General features: G+C 37.7%; 1 protein-coding gene across 1 annotated transcript in view; it reads left to right on the forward strand.

Moving 5' to 3' along the window:
* Pou6f2 (POU class 6 homeobox 2) overlaps nucleotides 1–18,188 on the forward strand; it is a 370,228-nt gene that overhangs the window by 111,637 nt on the left and 240,403 nt on the right. Inside the window, exon 3 of the mRNA XM_046460650.2 lies at nucleotides 1,706–1,934. Within this exon, the coding sequence (XP_046316606.2) occupies nucleotides 1,706–1,934 (229 nt within the window). The remainder of the gene's footprint in view (nucleotides 1–1,705; nucleotides 1,935–18,188) is intronic.

The following is an 18,188-nucleotide window of genomic DNA, read 5'->3' on the forward strand; positions in this document are numbered from 1 at the left end:
ACAACTATTTGATGTGAATTTTATAAAGTGTGAAAATATATTAGGAACTAGGTCCATGGGGTCTAGAGAAGAAGTTCTAAATCTGAACTGCTGGAGCCCAAAGGCTTCTCCAGAGTGTCCCTGAAGGGACATAGAGGGTACAGATGAGGGATGGCTAAAGGTGGGCTCAGCCTTTCTACTCCTCTCCTCATTATTCAAATGCAGTAGTCCCACTCTTCTACATCTGTTCTTTGTATTGGTGAAAGGGGTAAAGTATGGACTCTGGAACCACCCTCCTGCACTTGAACTTGACCTCCCCACACTTACTATAAGTGGGTCTTTGGGCAAGTTACTAATTTTCTGAACCTCATTGGTAAGATAACTGAAGCATTAGAATAGTGCCTGGCTATTATATATTGGGCTTTGTATCATGCTTCTATTTAATCATCTTTCCTTTATAGAATCATACTGCATTTAAAAATCATTGATAAGAGTTTTATATTGGTTCTACAGAATAAAACTGAATTTAGGATTAGGTTTCGCACAGTAGCTCCCACAGGAGAATAATAAAGTCCTAGATTAAAGATGTTAAGATGAAATGATTCTTGAGGTCACTTAGCCAGGCCAGGACAGAGATCCTCACCACAACACCCTTAAGAGGGCCTCACTCCAACACTTAAGCAGACCTTGTGCCCAGCAGCTGCCTTGCCACCTCAAACAATGGTTATTGGATCAAAAATGGATATAAATGTGTATTTTATAATATCATTTGAATTATGCAAAGAGTGTTTGAACAATAAGAGAACTTTTAAAGATTTTATTTTAAAAATGTAAAAAATATTCTTATTTTTATATTCCATTTTAGATCTTGATGTTCTATGCATGTGACTTCATCATTTTAATAATAATCATTTACTTAATTAATAATTATATGGGTTTTTGTATATTCTCCTGTTATAAACATCTTCCATTTTTCTTAAGAAGAGTCATCATAGTCCATTTTAATGACTATGCAATGTCTCATCAAGTTTCATTCTGTAACACACTATTTTCCAACATTTATGCATTTTAAAATGTAATGCATATTTCCATGCATTTATCTTTTTTCCTTTTGAATTCTATCTTCAAGCTATAACCTAGGAGTATATTCTGAGTCAAAAGGGGATGAATATATTTGCACCTCTTGCTATGTATTTCCAAATTGCTTTCCAAAAGGATTATGTCAGTATACATGTCCTCCAGCCATTCATCTGCATAATGGTATCACTACAGACTTTTTAGCATCAAGTAAATCTTTTACATTATTTTTGTTAATAGCTGAAAATAGTATTTCATTGCTATTTTTGAACCAGAAATATCCCACCAACTTCAATGAGCTCTTCCCAGAACAACACAGGATAAATTAGCAGAGAGTTTCAAATATATGAAAGTTTAGAATCAAATAAAAATTCATTGGAAGGCCATTATACAAGTGTAAGGTATTACTTTTAAGGGTATTTGAACACCTCAGAGGAAGTCTAAACTAAATAAAAAATTTCAAAGGAATAAATGAAATGTGATTTCCAAATTTTTCTTCTGACAGAAATCTCTTTTTCTGGGATAGAGTGTGAATCTTTGCTTCTTCTTCAGGAACTTCTGACCCTACCAAAATGGAAAGAATATACTTTAAAAGCCCATGCCTTGGTTCCACTGCAAAGTGAGCTGGGTTTCTCTTGTTTCTTTGCAGCCACTTCTGACGGCACAGCAGTTAGCCTCTGCTGTGGCCGGCGTGATGCCAGGAGGCCCTCCAGCCCTCAATCAGCCTATCCTCATCCCTTTCAACATGGCCGGCCAGCTAGGAGGTCAGCAAGGACTGGTCCTCACACTGCCTACAGCAAATCTCACCAACATCCAAGGGCTGGTAGCAGCAGCTGCAGCTGGAGGCATCATGACTCTGCCATTGCAAAATCTACAAGGTAACTCATGAGTCCCTATGTGGTATAGAGCTCTACACGTTGGCAAGAGTTCTCTGAAGTGGAGAAAGAAAGTGCCCTGAATGGTAAATGTGGTTCAGAGTTGCTTCCATCATGAACGAAATAAAAGACTTCTTTTGGAAGCAATGTTGCCAGTTGTCTATGAATCCTGAGCTTGCTCTAGCCAGGGCTTTATCAGCCATCATTTCTTAACATTGATACCAAGAACTTTCAGGTCTTCTGGAACAATTTTTGAGCAACTGTTGCAAACACGTCAAACATTTAATTATAAAACACCTGTGTTGTTATTTGTAAGCCTAAGTTAAAACATTCTTTAACTGAGCCACATGCAAAGAAAATGTAGAGATTTCTTGCTTGTGTGAAGTGGGTGGAGGATACCCAGGGCATCTTTTGGAATAATTAATTTAATGATGATTTCGCTTACTATGTACATTTGAATTATATTTATTTTAAAATTTTATTATTCAACCCCATATTTTTGTAATGAGAAAATACTTGGATATTGAGCCTTTAAATCATATGACACATAACAGGAGTGCAACTCTAATTTTGCTAAGAATGCTAATTCTTCTGAGACTATGAAAGTTTGGACTTTCTTTAAAAAAGATATGAAATACTGACAGATGGATTTACAAAAGACTTCATCAAAGGAAGAATTATTATGATGCAAAATGATTTGAATATGAGTAATATCCCTACTAAAGAGAAAACTAACTTCCTTTGGACTAGTTTGGACTAGTCAAAGATATTTGTTATCTCCATTTATGTAAATGTTAAGTTTTTTCTTTATAATGAAGGTTTAGCTAAGTATATTATCAGAATAACAGTTTAAAATACTTTTTTAGCTGGTCATAGTCAGGGATCTATATAATTTATTAAATTGGTCAGAGCTCAGTTCACAGACTAAGAAACAAAGTAAAAACCGGTGAGCTCTGGACCTGAACTTATTTGCACTCTGAATATTCTGATATCCCACCCATTGTTGCCACTTCTTAACTTTCATTTTAATGTTTAAAACAAAGTCTCTCTTAGGCCATTAAATTGTGCCAAGAAACTTGCCATTCATAAATCATGCATGCTCAGGATACGCTAATGCACAAACTTTGCCTGTTTCGATTTTGAGAGTGCCTGGGAAGCCAGAAACTCGAGATTAAGTAAATAAAGCAGGAATATACAAGGTGAAAGCAGAAGCAACAAAGTGTGGGGAGAGGCTTTTTAATGTAGGTGGATGATGAAATCTTAATGAAGAAATGGGCATTATCAAAATGCAGTCTTCCATTTGAAACATTTGTGCTTGTGGGAATATTGAATATTATAAATAAACATAAGCTCACAGAGCTCCTAGGCCATGAATTAATCCTGCTTGCTTAAGATGGACACCAAAGTCAGAGCAAAAAACAAGTATCTTTATGGCTTGATAGTCTTAGGATTCTAGTAGCTCTCATTTTGAGGGTTCAAAATTAATAACTGGTTTAATGTGGACCTCTTCCTACGAGAATATATTTTTAATGTCAAATTTGAGTATGAGCTTATGGTTTGAAATTTGGTTCTTCTCTGCGCCTTTGCTTTCAGAAGATGAATCCCAAGTTTTGTGACCTAATTAAGTAGGGGCAACAAAAGCACTGGCTGGTTTTATCCCTTGGTGCTTCGGACACGACTTCCCCGTCAGCATCATTTTCAGAAGTGTATTGGAGTTGACAGCCCCGCTCTTGCCCGCTCCACAAGCACAAGCAAACATTTTTTTCCCCTTTGTCTTCGCCTTTGAAATTTCAGTGATGTTGGGGTGAGGGGGTGCTGTGATCATTTAAATAAAACACCTCCCAGGAACCAGTCAACAGATTATGGGAAATGCTCCTAATTTGTCTTAACACCAAGCCCCTCCTCCAACACCTTCTTTTTGAATGTTCTTATAAATAAAAAGCCAAATCCTAAATCACTGTCAGGACACAGGGAAGTTCTACCTACATCTTTCCTTGGGCTTTTCTGTCTCTTTCTTATCTTTCCACATGGTTTCTTTACCACCCACACCTCACTAGTCTAAGAAGAAAACCTTCCTGGTTTGCCTGAGACTGGGAGGTCTCCCAGGACAGACATTTCAGTGTTCAAATCTGAAAAAAATCCCAAGCAAACTAGGAAAAGCTGGCTGCCCAGTAAGAAGTCCAAGGGCAATAAGGATAGTATTCACGATGTCTCATTTCTCCAATGTGCCCAACATCAATGTCTCCTACCTAAAGGACAATACTAGTGGTCACCTTGTAATCAGTCTACCAGAAGAAAACCTAATGTTGACCTCACCTCCCTTAGGCAACATACTGCAGCCCTTGGAGATCCTGAGGCAGTGTCCATGGCCTGTGCCACTTCCCAGGTTATACTGCATGCAGAAGGGAGTGGCACTTGGGATAGTGAGTAGTTGGCTGGGAAGAAAATCATCTGCAGAGTCCCGGTCCTCTTTGAAACTGAACCATTCCTAAATGTTTTCAAGTCACATTGTCTCTCAAGGATGGAAATTTTGTAAATCCTTACCCACTTTCGTATAATGAACAGCCTTCTCATAGCCTATGCTCACAGAAACCTCAGCTTTCAGACTCTTTAAAAATGACTGGAAATTCTGCCTGTTTATAATTGACATTCCATCTGCCCCAGTGATTTTATAAAACAAATTTGATTGGTGAGTGTGAGAGGGAGATTTAAGTGTAATACACCTAGTCCAAATGAAGTTCTGTTCCTATATGCCACACTTTGCCCTGGGTTCTTCCTCTTTACTCATTGTAAAGTGTTAAGTTTTTATTCATGAGATAACCTGGCCAATAGGAATTGTCTGACTGTTCTCCAACCTTTCTATTCAACCCTCCAGCCTTCTCATTCTTTTAGCTCAAAAGCTATAATTTTCTAAGAATTAAAAAGAAAAAGTTGCTGCCATCAGTTTCTTAATGGTTTGGAATTCAGGGATAAGTTTTCAAATATTTTCCTTTTTACTAATGTGATGGAGAGTTTATTCATTTGCATCTTCTATCAAGTAACACAGAACAGCTCTCAGGGCCTCAGAGGCCATGCTTCACATGTGTTTTAATGAGCACTCATGCCGTGACACCAGGGTGAGCTGCTGTTCTCGGCCCAGGCAGTAGGGTTCATATCACAGTCTCCTCAGAATGTGCTCCCAGAGCATCATCCTCAGCATCTCACAGGAGCTTGCTGCGAATACCCAATCTCCACACAGACCCACTGAACAGAATCTGCATTTTTAGAAGATCTCCAGGTGATTCCTATGCATATTAAAGTTTTTTCAAATGACAGTCTAGGGAGCTATTTTCAAAATTCATTTGACAACTCCCACTGTCTTAGTCTGTTTGGCTGTTACAACAAAAATTACCATAGACTTGGTGATTTATAAACAATAAGTTTTACTTCTCACATTTTTGGAGGCTGAGAATTCCAACGTCCACAAGTTCCGATCTCATGGAGTTCACTTCCTGGTTCATAGATGCTGTCTTCTTTCAGACCTCACAGGGAAGAGGGGGCAAGGGAATTCTCTGGAGTCCCTTTTATAAGGAACTAATCACGTAGCCTAATCACATCTCTAAAGACCCTGCTTCCTAATACCATCACCTTGGGGGATTAAGTTTTACCACATAAATTTTGAGGGGACACAACATTTAGTCTGTAGCATCCCCCAATATTGGCAGCACTTTTCTACTAGATTCTGAGAATCCTACATGACAGCAAGTAGTGCCCTAATTAATTCTCCTGCTCTCACTCATTACTCCAGACTCAGATGAGGATGATGAATGACTTATTAGGAACATTTTTATTTTTCTTAAGATATCCAAGTCCCCAAGACCAAGAGGAATTCTCATTTATAATGGGAGCATTATAGAAACCCATGTGCTAAGATTTTACCTAGCAAAAGCTTTGCATTGCTGATAAAGAGATACAATGCCCAGCAGGAAACACATCTACACGGCCAGGGGCTTGTTTTCCTTTTCTCCTCAGATCTTTCTTCTATGCAACAAAGAGATCCAATCATTTCTAGTAAATAATGGTATCTCACTGCAAGGAGATACATGAGAGTGAGGAGTTAGAAATGGTGCAGGGTCCCAGGAACAACTCTATAACCCAGTCCCCTCCTAACCCAGAATGAGGCATGAGCCTTAGAGGCTCCAAGGATCCCATAGTCTATAGGCAATATTAGCCTGCTGCCTACAGCAGGCACATGTCTATCCTCCATGGTTATTAATCTGTCTCTCATCGTCTCCTGCTCCCTCCAGAACACTTTCTGCTGCATGGGTTGGCTTTTGGCTGACCCATAACTTAGGTTCACTCATGATATGCTTTGTCTCCTCTGAGTTCACACGCATCTTTCCTACTCGTGCACCTATTAGGAACTTTCCATTGCTATCCCTATCTCCATAGTGATTATGTTTATCCTTGTCTTCATGTTTATCTAAAATTCAGAATATTCAAGAAAGAAACTTCCTGTTGGGTTGAGCCTTTTTTATTTTTGACTACCTCACAGGTCACTGGCCAAATCTGGAGATTGACTGAACCCATGTTGAGGTGTCCATTCCTATTCCAATTAACTATAATGTGGGAGGTGAGGTGGAAGCCAGGACGATGTGATATGGAACAAGGGAAAGCATGCTGAGGGAGCACACCAGGCCTCCCTCACCTGAAGGGCAGTGGGCATGGAAAGCTATATATTGGCCTGTTGACTGGGAATTGCATAGGCCAGTAGGATCTCCTGTGGGCGTGCACTGAGAATGAAACCCACTCTGAACTCTGACATGCAAAAGGAGGGGTTTAAGATTCTGACCATCTCAAAGAGAAATGTTTGGACATTCTGGATAAGATCCAAACCCAGAAATGCTCTATTCAAAACACTCAGATGAGACCTAGAAATGACCTACTTCTCAACACCCTAGATCTCTACACAAAATAGGTGAGGTTTTGTGTCCTTCCCTTTTTTCCCTTTCACTCATTCACCCTGGGTGCCTCCATTTCTGGGTTCTTTGTACCAAGCTCTTGTGACTTCCATCCCAGCAAGCCCACACCTGTGAACTGAGACTAATAGTGACCACAGACCTCAAAGAAAGAAAATTACTAAGGTTGTTCTGTCATGTAGTTCCTAAAGTCCTTTACAAGTCAGTGTCTTCCACTGTACTGGTGACTTTGGAGGCACGGTACTAAAAAATGTGAGTGCAGTTGCCCTAGGAAGGAAATAGAGGTTATTAGTTGATGTGGCAAAATAAAATCCCCTTTATGGAACTCATGCCAATGTACTGGATCTTTTGCTTTCCTTAAACTTAGGCAGAAAATATGAATGAAATGTAGGCAGCCTCAATGAGACTGACAGTGGCCATGGAGGAGTTAATGGGACAGCAGAGGTAGGTCTTCCTTCTAGGACAGATGATTCAGGTTAGTGACTTGTTCTCATAGCCCAAGCCCGAATGACCTACTAATCACTGTAGGCAACATAAATGGTGAATATAAATGTGCTATGTGGGAGATTTATATCAAAGTGTGAACATTCCAGTTAAGTCAACCATAACATTTAAATTAATGACCAAAAATACATTAGAGAGTACTGCTTAACCTGAACATGGAAAAGCAATTAGGTTTAAGGCAAGTTAAAAAAAAAATCAAGATGACGGATGTTTTTCCTGCCCTTAACTCTGGCAGCAGTCCTTCCCTGGTTTTTCTCTACTCTCTGAATTAGTCTGCTTTGTGTGGCTATCACAGAATACTTAACACTGGGAACTTTATAAGGAAAAGAGGTTTACTTAGCTCAATTCAGAGTTCAAGATTGAGTGACTTCATAGGTTTATCCTCTAGAAAGGGCCTTCTGGCTACATCAGAACAGCAGAGAACCAGTTGTTTATATAAGGGGCCAAGCCAAGGGGTGTCCTCAATATGTAAAACCCATTCTCATGAGACTCCCTCACTGTGAAAGATCAGTATTAATCCCTTCTGAGAGTGGCATCCCCATAACCTAAATACCTTCTACTAAGCTCCCTTCTTAAAGGTTCTACCACCTCAACACCACTACATTCAGGACCAAATATCCTATCCTTTGGGGGACAAGTCATATTCCAACTATAGTGCTCCTATATATGTATATGGGAAGATATATGGAATAGTTTGTGGGTTAGTAATTTCCTGTGCAAGTTGTTTTTTCTTTTTGTTTCAGGAAGTGTTGTTTTCACTAGTGTATAATTTATATACAAGAAAACGCATGGACCTTAAGCACTCAGTTCAATGAATTCTGATAATTTTATATACCCATGCAGCTTCCATCCACCGCAATCAATACACAAAACATTTCATTATCCCCAAATGTTCCCTTGTGTCACTTTGCAGTCAATCCCTTCCCTCCACCCAGGCAACTCCTGCTCCCTTTTCTGTCAGTATAGATTAGTTGCATCCGTTTGAGAAGAACGTCTTATGAATGGATTCATGTAGTATATATACTTTTTTCTATCTGGTTCTTCTCATTCAACATAATGTCTTTAAATTCATCCATGCTGTGTGTATATCAATAGTTCATTTATTTTAATTTTCAAGTAGAGCAATTCTCCATTATAAAAATATGCCATGGTTTGTTTATTCACAGTCATTCCAACATCCAAGCTAGCCACCGCTATGAAGGTCCCCTTCATGGAGAGTTTCCTTGATGGGGCATCTCTAGGGAGGCATCCTTGGTCACTGCTTTCGTTATCCCTTGGCTACATCCCAGGGTCTTTGTCTGTTATCTATGTTGGCCACACCTGATGAGGGTGAAGAAACATCTTTGGGTAGTTTCTCAGTCCATTTATGGCTTATGGAAACTTCAGGACCAAAGGGTTGCTTGAAGTTCCCAACAATTAAAGATTTGTAGCTTCATTGGAAAAGAGATTCAGAAAAGAAACTGCTTCTGATCTTTTTGCCTAAAGTCAGTTCCATGTGCCAAGGTTTTTTTCAACACATACATCTCAAGTCTAATTTATCTTTCTTTCTCATCCCCACACCCTCCTTCTTTCAATTCAGGCCTCTATGTGAGGGCATTCTGGCCTCCTTGGCATTCTTGGGATATACCCAAGGGAGTCTGAATAGCCTCTATGCCTGATGGGCTTGGTCCCATAGAGCATCAATCCTACTTGCTTCCTCTTCCCCATGCCAAGGACTCCTGTCCCTCTAACCTGATTTCTTTATTTCCTTATCACCATCTATGAAAATTCAAAATATCTGAGTCATTTTCTTCCTTCTTTTGCAAGCATTTTGGTCATGCCTATTGTAGTCATCAGGCAGAAACGTTGTGATGCTTAGCTTTGGTGTTATAGAGGAGAATCTGTGTGTATGATGCACTTGTAATATGTATTGATGGTGTCTCACTCTGTGCCTAGAATGAAGCCCTGTCATGGGCATATTGGTTCACTAATGTGACCCAACAACAGAGGACAGTGCCTGGCTCACCTGTAATAGGTGGCCATGTAGGGGTGGACGGATGGATGAATAAATAAATTTTAAATAATTAGTATGAGGTATTCAAGTGAAAAAAATATAGAGAATATCCAAACTAGATAAGAAGGCATGAGGAGAATGAACGGATTCTGTCAAGTCCTATAAAGTTTGGTTGCTATTCAAGTAAAAATTAAAAAGTCCCATATGGCAAGAAATTAGACTGAAGAGGAAGGAAGGGGACAGTACTGGAGGACCTTGTAGGCCACTCCTATATAAGAGAGTGTACATCACAGAGTCTGATGTTAGAGGTGAACATACTTGAAGACAATGCCATTATACTATGATATTGTTGTGAATATATGTTTGCATTTACCTATTTATACTTGAATAATTCTAAGGATTTGAAGTAGCTTATAAAATGTATCAAAGATCAAAATCTTTTTACCAGAATAAAATAAAAAATAAAAATCAGACTATGAGTCAAAACTATGCATCAGGTTGCATAGATTTAATCATTGGATATTTTAAAAAAATATCACTTGGCAAAAGATTTGCTTATTTTTGTTTTTTATTAATGCAAGGTTTTTTCATTTATTCAACACTTGCTAAACTTTCATAGTGTGTATACTAAGATTTTATCTAAATGGGGATATAGAAGTAAAACCAAGAGAATCCCTGAAGGCACATGTATGATAGTTGGGGAATAAAGGGTGGCAGGGATGGAGACTTTAGACAGGGTCATCTGTCATGGTCTCTTCATTGCACAGACCTAAAGGATACAAGTGACTAAGCTGTACAATATCTGGAGGAAGAGTGTCCCCAGAAGTAGATCTAAGTACGAAGAACAGTTAATCACACAGATTCTGGATAAAGAAATGCTGAACACCTGATGGACAGGATGTCTGTACTGTTCAGCTCTCAATAGGTTATGCTACAGCAATAAGCACAAAGTCCCAGTGTCATCCAAAATCCAAGGTGTATTAATTTCATGACATGTTGGCTGCAAGTGGGCAGGAACTCTGCTTCACATCTTTCAAAATCTAGGATCCAGGCTGAAAAAATAACTCTTCCTGGGATTCCCCTTGGCCCCTTTTTTGTTGCAAATATAATAGAGTGGCCGAGCCACAATGAATGGCTCTTAAAGCTTTGGCCCAGAGGTAGTGCCCAGCAATTTCACTCACATCCTGTTGGCCAGGTAAGTGGCCTGGCCAAACCAGCTACCAGTGGAGTGGAGATGAAGACAAATGTAATCCTAAAAGAAGGAGAAAAGTGACATAATTGGAAACTATATTACAAAGTGAGTGCTACATTGTTCCACAGCCATTGTATTGAAGATCCACTGCAAGGCATTTGACTTAGGTGAACTTTAAGATTCCTTCCAAAGCTGAGATTCCATAATTCCAGACACAGTAACAATCTCTTAAATTACTAGAATTCAAATGATGAATATAAAAATGGATAACAAGTATTTAAAAATCAGGGACTATTTCAGATAGTAAACAGGACATTTAAAAGTAAGATTATCTTCTTTTTAAAGTAATATTCAGGAAAAGGCAAACTTGTAGTGACAGAAAGCAGATCAGTGGTTGCTAGGGAAAGATCTGGACAAGGGTTGATGCAACTGCTCTCTGTCTTGATCATGGTGGTGGTTACACCACTCTGTGTGTTTTCAATTTTGTATAAAACTGGGGATTTTACCCTATGTAAAATACACTTGAATTTTTCAAAAAAGATGAGGAGTAAGTAGATGCCACAGTACTTAATAAAATGTCAACTTATTTGAAAACATTTTTTAAAAGTGTGAATATAAAACTGCTAATGGAGTTAAAACCAGGGGAAACTTTGTGGAAATAAAAGTCTCAAATTCTTCCATTAAAGATTTCAAATGCATATAATTTGGTCCCCATTGTTTAAAAGAAGCTCAAACACACACACACACACATACACACACACGGAAAAAAATAAATACAATCATTTCTCAGAATCTAGGCTAATTTGTTCCAGGAACATGGGGTTACCAAACTCCACCCATGCTCAAGTCCCTTATATAAAATAAGTATTAGATAGTATTAGATAACTAATATATATTAGATATATTAGTACTAAATATAAAATAAGTATTAGATTATTTATTTACATAATTTACACATACCCTCCCAAATGCATTAAGCCATCTCTAGAGGAATAATATCACCTAATACATGCAAATGCTGTGTAAATAGTTGTTATGTTGTATTGCTTAGGAAATAATGATAAAAAATTCTGTACATGTTTACAGCTACAATTTTGTTTCATAATTGGTTGAATCTGAGGATGTAGAAGCTGCAGGTATTAAAGGTCAGCTGTATGCAACAGAGTTGCTGATAGTGAGAGATTATAAATTACTCCATTTCTTCTTTTTATTATCTCAATATTCCAAAGTGTTTACATTGGCAATTTTATTTTAAAATCAGAATACTTTCTAGTCATTAAGGTGGAAGAACAGCTCCAAAACATCATTATGAGCATTGCTAAGGTTAGGGCTACAGGTCTGACTGCTGTGTTTTAAAAAGCTTCTCAACTCAAGGTGTAGTAATTCTCATATTAAAAACAATAGGACCTCAAAAAACGATTATATGCATTTGCTATGCATGAGCAATATTTAGTGTTAATAAAATTGTCTTTAAATGTGCTTGAGCATATAGGTTGAAGGAGCAATGACTGACAGGGTGTGGAGGGAGAGGAGAGGTGCAGTGAACATTCTGGTACCTCGAGGTGACCATGTGAGTTGCTTCTCCTTGTGATTTATTGTTGTGCTATCCCAGTGACGACCACACTCAGAAGGTTGCCTCCACAATGGCATCGTGAACACAAGAGCAGAGATCCAATACTACACACAGAAAAGGACAATGCAGGACCTGCTGCAGAAATGAAAAGAAAGGACTCCAGCTTTTAGTATGCAATGATACGAAGCTTGCTGTCACCAAGTGCGACATTAAAAATACCTAGTGCATAAATTCTTATTTGCAATATGATTCAGAAGAGCCACACATGACATGCCATACAATAATACCAAATCCACCATAAAGAAGTTATGAAAAGTAGTTGCAATGTGTCTTACTTTGGCAGTTTTCAAACCTCTCTATCTCTGAGACTTCAGACTTTTTATTTAAAATACCTGGCGAGCCCATTCTGCAGTACATTATCCTTGAAGCAGGCGTCACTAAGGCACTGGGGCATGGATTAAACTAGAAGCACATGAATGAGGAGTATGACTAGTATACTGCGTATTTAAGAGATATTGTCAATGGAATAAAGCATTGTCAAAGGATAATGGTTTCCAGCTGCCACATAAATGTCAAAGCAAAGCCAAGCATTTATTTTCAAAGCAAAAGACAGGAAAGTAATGTGATCCCCCTTTTGCACGTAATAAGACTGTAAATCCATCAGGACTTTTCCATGGCATCTCGAAATGTGTCTACACTAGGATGTGCAAACTGAATTCGATTCCAAACCAGCCATCAGAGTTAGAAAAATAGAGTAGCTCTTTTCCAAGATGGCTGCCACCACAACACTGCTGATGTTTGCCTGGTCTAGGAAAAAGACTACTTGAAATTCTTCTCAGTCTCACTCCATTACCAAGGATAAAAGACAACTGGGTTTACCTCCTTACTGTTTCTCTGGAACCAAAATAAAAAGGACTTCTGTATTTAAAATGTGGGTGGTTAGGAGGAGTATATTGAAATGGGGGAGATATTGAAAATAAGGAATTGAAAGATGGTTCCCCTCTGCCCATGGTTTAGAGAATGGAGCGTGAACATTCTCAAAAAAAAAAAAAAAAAAAACCGAACATTTCTTCTCCTGTGTGTGTAATTTTTGCAGGGTAGATTCCCGGTGAGAAGTCCTAGCTATTATTTTCAGCCCCCTTTAGGGGAACATATTAACCTCATTTTTTTTCTATTGGTTGTGCCCAAAGATTGACTGATCTATTTTCACAAATACCTGCTAAGGATCGGCTATTTGCCAGGCACCATAATAGGCACTCCAATTTGGTTAGGAGGATATATCCATAATTCCAGAAGAAAGGATGGCTGTGATACACAGCAATGGAGTGATTTAGGAGATGTTAGTGAGGTGGGTTTGAAAAGACTGAGTGATGGTTTAAATGTAGAAGGATAAGAGGAAAGAGAGGGGAAATTGTTTGTTCCTATGACATGATTAGTTCTGATTGAAATGGAACTAGTTAAAGTTTCCAATTTAAATGGAGATACCAGATAGCCAGTTGGAATTGTATGAATCTGGAATTCAGAGCAGGATTGGTGTTGGAGATCCTGATGTACGAGCCATCAACATACAAGACTGAAGCCAGGGAGGAAAGAGATTTCTGGGTTAGAAAAGGTTAGTTAGGGAAGGAACACCCCAATTCCAGCCTTAGAGAAGGAAGGCACAGGCACAATGTAGGCCAAGAAAGAATTTTCAACAGGTCTGATTGTTCTGCACCAGCTTTGCTGGGGCTCCTGTAATTGTCTCTGTGTTTGGATCCTTTCCAATGGACATACTCTCCACATTCACACTGGAGTCTTTGATTGTTACTTACCCCTTAGATAGCCAGAATACAACAAGAAGGAAATAAAAAACTTTATGTGTCAGTTCGCTTTTTAATCTTCTAAGGACATGCCAAGTTTCCATGTATAAAGAAGCTATTTTAAGAACTTGTACAGAAAAGCTTCAACAGTGTTTTGCTCTTTTGCTGTAAAGTAACTCATTTGATTTAAATCTATTATTTAAAAAAAAATAGTTGTAGCCTTGGAACCTCAAAGTGAATATGTTCAAGTCCTTTTTTCCTTCCTTTCTTCTTTTTTGAGAACCTTTAGGTTGTGCCTACTATAGTCATGTAAGGCTGGGGAAGTAACACTGTTCTGTTTGGCCCCAGTGCTATGGAAGAAGGTATCTGTGCTTTGTAAAAACTATAGTTTAAATTAGTGCTGTTTTAATTTTTTGAAATCATTTTACCTTGGAAAAACTAGATCTTATTGCACTCAAAATTCATCTTTGAAAAAACCTTTGATTCCATGTTAACCTTTTCCTTTGGTTTAGTATCACCTTTTTCTAAGTCATATTTATCAATGTGCTCATGAAGGTTGTAGTCAAAATTAGAAAGAAAAAAAATATATATATATATATAGTATGTTTGCCATTTGTCACTGGATTGGGATTGGCACAGATGTATAGGTCCATTAACACATTTTTATGCATCTCAGTTCCCCTGTGTGTCATTATGTTAGAAATTCTTATCAGAACACACATATGTATATTTAACATTTGACAAAAGATAATTTGAGTTTGCAGTGTTTGGAAAATAACTCACATGGGAGAAAGTTGCATTAAATAAATAATAGAGATAAAAATTATTCTTCCATATATTTCAAAGCTAATGCTGCTAACTTACAATGGAATGGTAACATGAAGACACAGTGCTATAATTTGATTGATTTGTTTTGACAGCAACCAAATAATTGAGAGTGAAAGGTGTCAGCACAGATGAAATATTGTATGAGCCATGTTCACAAGGCAGCCCCAGCAGCAACAGCAGCTAGAGTTTTATTTCCTTTGATTTCGTACCTTCTTCACTTCTAGTTTATTATGAAACCATGAAAGGTGCACAACTTTCTCAGCTAGGGAGACTTTCATGGAGGAGAGACAGAAGTTTGTCAAATAGTTGAACAGTGGTAACTAGCAAAACATTCTAAGACGGCAATAGCACACCAACTCAAATGACATCAGTCTTCCTCATTCTTTTGAGAGTTGCGGCTCCAGTGCATTTTGCCTCATTTTGAAGTGATTCTGAGTCAGAGCAAATATTAAATCCCATTTTCCAGCCCCTTGAAAAGAGGTGGTAACCATCTCTAGAACCAGATAAGGCAATTATTCAACTGAAAACCCAAGTGCTCAGTAAGAATAAGATTTGAGGTGCTCAGTTAATATAGAAGCTAAATGGTCAGGAGAAGATCAATTAGGACAAAGCCTCTGCCCTTAGGCAAACATTGAGTATCCTGGTTAATAGAGGGGCTGTGAATCATACTGACCAGGTTTAATTCCAGCCCAGCTGTTTGTGGCTCTGTGAGCCTGGCAAGGCTCTCTGATGCCTGACTGATTTTTCTCAGCTATTTTTTAGAGTTGTTTTAAGGATAAATGTGATACTGTGTAGAACATGCTTGCCATGGTGCTGGACACTTATTAAATGCACAATGAATGACAGCTACTTTTATCATTTACAGCCACAAAATCCAATATGGTAGCCATGTGCCTATTGGGCATTTGAAAAGTGGCTCATTGAAACTGAGGATAGGCTCCAAGTGTGAGGGTCACACAACTACAAATCATGCCATCAATCTTGTTGTATGAATAACATGTTGAAGTGATATTTGGGGTTTCTTGAGTTAAATACAATATATTACTGAAATTAATTTCACCCATTTCTTTTTTTACTTTTCAAAGTATGAACACCAATTTTAAATTACTGTGTGATCCACGTTATGTTTCTCTTCGACAGGACTGATCTATAGGAGTTGCTTTGATATTGTATATGTATAGCACTGATTAATATATATCTATATGAAATAGCATGATCTCAAATTAACAGATGTTGATGTTTTTCTTTATTTGCTTATAATTTTTATCTTAAAAGATGAAACTATGTATAATGCTAAAAACTTCCTCTGCCTCTGCTCATAGTCATTCTCTAGCATTTCTTCCCTCGTAGCCATCCTGTGCACAGGTTTAGAATTTTATTATATGTACATGAAATATTTAGAATTTTTGAATATGCTAAAATTTTACATAATGATAGCACACTGGAGATGTATTACTGTGTTTTGCTTTTTTCTCTTGTCATTTTCCTTTTGAGAATTTATCCATGTTGATACATGTAGATAATGATATATTTAATCTATTTCAATTACTTTATCCTGTGGGCTGCAGCAGCAGCTTCTTCTTCTCCTTCTCCTTCACTACTGCCACCACCTCCTCCCGCTCTTCCTCCTCCTTCTTTTTTGACCATGCTTTATTCCTGCCCTTTTCTCTTTTTGTCCATTCTAATAGATTAAGTTTTTCTTTTTTTCATCTTCTGGGTCACAAGTAGATGAGAAATGTTTATTTCTCTATTTTTATTATTTTAGTTGCTACTGCCTTCTAGAGCCTAACCAGTAATTTCATCTTTCCTCCAAATAATAATTACAATTTATTCATCTTCCCTTCTCATGTTCTATATTATTATTCCCCAGCATTGGTTATTCTGAATACTACTGTATTTACAAACTCACTTAACCTTCATTCCACTGATAAATTCTTTACTCGTCATTGTGTCATGAAACATGTTCCTTCTTTTCAGAGTTTTCTGATTTTTTAATGAAGGTCTCTGACGAACTGACTTTCATTTGTTTGAAAATGTTCCTTTTGCTCTTATTTTTTTAATTGTTTAGCTGAATTTGAGATTCTGGGTTAGCAGTTGTTTCTAATTTAGAAAGTAAAGAAATCAACTTTGACCTCTGTTTTTACTGTTAATAAACATGATGTGAACTTAATTATCATTCCTTTATAGATAAATTGCCTCTTAAAATTGTGGATGATTGCAGGGCCTGGTGGCACGTGCAGGTAATCCCAGCAGCTCAGAAGACTGAGGCAGGAGGATCAGGAGTTCAAGGTCAGCCTTAGCAACTTAGAGAGGCTCTAAGCACATTAGCATAACCCTGTCTCAAAATAAAATATAAAACATGAGATGGGGATGTAGGTCAGTGGTTAAGCACCCCCTGGGTTCAATCCCCAGTACCAAAAAAAAAAAAAAAAGGATCAATTAACATTTTTTCTTTGAGATTCTCCTACTTTATTCTGAAAGACTTTGGTATGGATTTATGTTTATTTAGCCTGCTTGGTACTTTGATCCTTAACATTTTTCCAAAAAATATTATTACATGTACATTGAGTCCTTCATGCTATCTTTTATGTCTCTCAATCTTCTTCACATATGTTCTCATTTTTTTTAATTTAAGCTACATTTTTGTGATTTCCTTGGATCTACCATCCACTTTACTAATTCTCTCTGCACTTTTATTTACTGTTTAACCTAAGATTTTTCATTTTAAAAAACCATATTTGTCATTTTTAGAAGTTTTACTTTGTTCTTCTTTCATTTTTCCTCAGTTCTCCTTAATTGTTTTAAATATGCTGATTTTAACTAATTATTGCTTTCTCTCTCTTCCTCACAGTAAATTAGTTTCATTGCTGGTAATTTTTTTATTTTGAACTCACTTTAAGCAGAGATCGTTTTTCCTATGAAATCTTTTATACTCTGGGTTGCATAAGTATTGCTAATAAGAAGCTAATTTGCTTTTGCCAAATGTCCAGCAGATTTCATTGAACAATCTCTCTCTTTAGAGATAGCAGTACCAGGTATACAGTATAAATTATGATGCTGCACTATGCAATATATAGCCCTAGATTTCAGTTTCTCATATTTTTTTTCCCTAATCAGAGCTTTCAACTGAGACAAATATCTTTGTTACCTCCCTGGGTAGGTACTAATGTCCCTTTCACTCTTGGGACAGCTTTTTCAGCATTTGGATTTTCACCAGGAGCTCAATTCAAACACCTGTCCTTGCTTGGGCCCCAGGCCTTAGATCTCTGAGTTGGTGTCCAAACCTCAGCCCAAGGGATTCAGACCTGTACTGGAGTCTGTTGTTAGGGTTCCAGATCTCAGTCGACGGGCTTACTATTCTTTATTTCTGATGCCGGGGAATTGCCCTTTCTTTCTGTGTATTAATTTTT

The sequence above is a fragment of the Marmota monax genome, unplaced genomic scaffold (assembly GCF_021218885.2).
Source record: "Marmota monax isolate L192 unplaced genomic scaffold, Marmota_monax_Labrador192_F-V1.1 WCK01_AAM20220418_F8-fsc00107, whole genome shotgun sequence".
In the NCBI taxonomy this organism is placed as follows: Eukaryota; Metazoa; Chordata; class Mammalia; order Rodentia; family Sciuridae; genus Marmota; species Marmota monax.